The 2,987-nt window shown below is 40.1% G+C and overlaps 1 protein-coding gene across 1 annotated transcript in view; it reads right to left on the bottom strand.

The window, feature by feature from the left end:
• Positions 1 to 1,457: 1,457 nt before the first annotated feature.
• Positions 1,458 to 2,987, bottom strand: part of MAP1LC3C (microtubule-associated protein 1 light chain 3 gamma) — a 28,278-nt gene continuing 26,748 nt past the window's right edge. Inside the window, exons 3-5 of the mRNA XM_010004621.1 lie at positions 2,859 to 2,984; positions 2,622 to 2,728; positions 1,458 to 1,668 (exon numbers count right to left, since the gene is read on the bottom strand). Of these exons, the coding sequence (XP_010002923.1) occupies positions 1,458 to 1,668; positions 2,622 to 2,728; positions 2,859 to 2,984 (444 nt within the window). The remainder of the gene's footprint in view (positions 1,669 to 2,621; positions 2,729 to 2,858; positions 2,985 to 2,987) is intronic.

Raw genomic sequence — 2,987 nt, 5'->3', positions numbered from 1 at the left:
CTCAGAGCTGTAAATTCAAGAGATTATTAGTACAAGAGAACTGCTGCAAAAAGCTTGCACACACATTCCTTCCTTATGCATAATTTAAATACTGTCAACACTTCCTTTGCAGTCTAGCAATTCCTACATTAATAATTCTGCAAATCAGTTTGGTACTGAACAGAAGAATTACATTATACTGTAACGATTTGACCATCCCAAGTTAAGGCTGCTGCAAATCAGTTTGGTACTGAACAGAAGAATTATACTGTAACAATTTGACCGTCCCAAGTTAAGGCTGCCATAGCTTGATTTACTGTACACTGACAGATTGTTCAATAACCTGATGTTTTAAGTTGATTATGCAAGATCAGAACATTTATAACTCTCCAATACATTCCACACAAATGAGAGGACCAAGAAAGCCAGCTTGAGCTATACTTCAGACTAAGCCTCCTGTTAAGTGTTCCCTTAATACATGTTTAGGTTTAATACACATTTAGGAACAAAGTTTGCAGTTAAATGAAGAAGTATCTCACTAAATGGCAATTTTGACATGTTCTGGAGGCAGATATACCTCTTAATCACAAGGTACATCACACAGCTCTATCCATCCTTGAAAGAAAGGTCACTGAAGTCCTCCAGAGGACCTGACAAGCAGGTACCTGTAGGGAATGGATGTGACTATCTACAGAGACCAGAATAGCAAAATTCAGTAGTAAGAACAAACTCTTTAACGCTTAGTTAAGCTACAGTTCAGGTCTTGCTATTTGCATTTATGATATGCTGACTAGCAATCAGTTTTCCTTATTTAAAACAAGTTGTTACCTATAAATCACAGTCAGTGTTTTCTATAACAGCTGACAGTAGTTTACCTAGGTGTTATGCTTAACACTGCATTTGAACCCTGGTCTAGCACTAGTATCATCTGCTGGGTCTTGCAGCACAGATATTTAGCTTAACAAACCATTTATATTTATGGCTTTACTCCTGTGTGATCAGACTTCAATTTTGTTATTGCATTCAAAAATATAGAGTGGCTATGGAAGTAATGCTTCACTTAAGAGACATTGAGCTCAAATTCCGAGTTATTCTGGGACCTTCTCCGAGACAGACTTTTACAGTCTTTCCCCAGATTTAAACTACCATTCAACTCAATACTTAAAAGCTTCTTTATTTTACTCTTAAGCTTTAAGGACACCTTAAAAATCAGTTACTAAACAAAGATTAATATTGCAGAAAAAGTGAAGGTGCAGTTCCAAAAAAAACATTGTGTCTTCAAATATAAAAATATATATCCACATTATCATCTAGGAAATGTGTATCACCATTTCTGCCTTAAGCTGGTCCTGCCAGCTTTTGGGTCATAACTCCTCACTACAAAGCTCAAGAGCTCATATTGCAAGGAGCATCTCCAAGATTCAGGTCATAGGCAGAGTTCAGAGCACACTGCTTCACTGCAGCACATGGACCCAACCTTAAGTTTTTTGAAGGCATTCCATAGTCTTCCCTTGAGCAGTGGGTAAAAAGCATCCAAACATCTCCTGGGAAGCATATGTCATATACACAAAGCCATCTTCATCTTTGTAGTCCCTGTACACTTCTGCCATTGTCAAGGACATACTGGCTAGGCTTTTGTTGTTCACCAGCAGGTAGAAAGCTTGTGTAGCAGCTAGAGCCATTCTGCTTCTGATTGGAGAAGGGAGGAGAGATGGAAGATTAAGAATTAACAATTTTAATAAAGTTTCAACTTTAGTCTATTAAATACATTAAGCAGAGTTGTCATATGGACTATGTACAAGATATGTTGTGTAAAGTCATTATGTGGTTTAATATCTTAATCAGAAGGAAGTTAACTGGACACTTGGAAGCTGAAAGGCTTTTGCTCCAAGGAAAGCTTATATTGTTTAACCATGAGTGCTACTGAGCCTGAGCAGTCATTGAGTCTCAGTTACTACAGAGAACTACTAAGTAGAAAGCAAAAGGTTCTGTTGTACAGCTGTGGTAAAGGATTCCAGCACAGTCTGTTAAACTTTTTAAGTTTAGCTTCAAAAGAAGAGTCAGTCTCCAAAACATTACACAGAAGGATCATGACCTAATCTGTCCAAAACCATTTTTTACAGTAGCTCACATCTAGAAAGATCTCTTCCATACTTTAAAAAGCATATGGGAAAGCACATGCCGTTCTTAGTCTGTCAGAGAACTGCACTAAATACTTTGGGAGGTTTCTCCCTGGTAGTGTTGTAGACAGAATAATTTAAAAGAACATTTCATGCCACTCAAACCCTAGAGTTGAACAAATTCAGCACAATGCAGTAACAGCTATAAGCAGAACAGAACCAGAATCCCAAAACCAAGTTCATCAAGCAAGAAGAAAGCAGAACCAGAGTCTGATATAATCTTTACCCACTACAGTTAGAATGAGGAGAGAAGACCATTAAACCAAAGAGCATAAACCACAAGAAAAGACCTGTTGATTTTCTTTAAATACTTGCCCTGGAGAGAAGCCATTACAATACCTTCATCCCCCTCCCCACCAAGGAAAGCAAGATGTTCCAGCACAGCTCTAGGAAATCCCTGCTCAGCGAGCAGCAGCAGCAAGCCCCAGCTGCAGCACAGCCCCACAGCTGCTTGCTACCCACCTGATGATGGTTATGAACTGCATCATGGTCAGCTCCTCGGGAACAAGAAACTTGGTTTTGTCCAAGAGAGGAAGGTATTTTTCTCTATGGTATCTCTCAACAATTACCTGTTTTAATTAGAGTCACGCTTAGCAAATCCTGAAACACTCAGGTCCCTCCCCACCGCCCTTGATTGAAAAGTTCCCAACATTTGCTTTCAAACGGCAGCAATACGCTCCGATAACAAAACAGATTTACCGGGATTTTTGTTGGAAACTTCGCCCGGATTCCTGCTACCTCCTCCAGACGGATGGCTGCGCGGGAGAAGCGAGAAGCGTTACGCGGAGCGCGCAGGCCCCCCCCCTCCTCCTCCTCCTCCTCCTCCTC

This window comes from Chaetura pelagica, unplaced genomic scaffold, assembly GCF_000747805.2.
Source record: "Chaetura pelagica isolate M959 unplaced genomic scaffold, ChaPel_1.0 scaffold278, whole genome shotgun sequence".
Lineage (NCBI taxonomy): Eukaryota > Metazoa > Chordata > Aves > Apodiformes > Apodidae > Chaetura > Chaetura pelagica.
The sequence above is the reverse complement of the archived record's forward strand: the minus strand, read 5'-3'. Positions and strand labels throughout refer to the sequence as shown.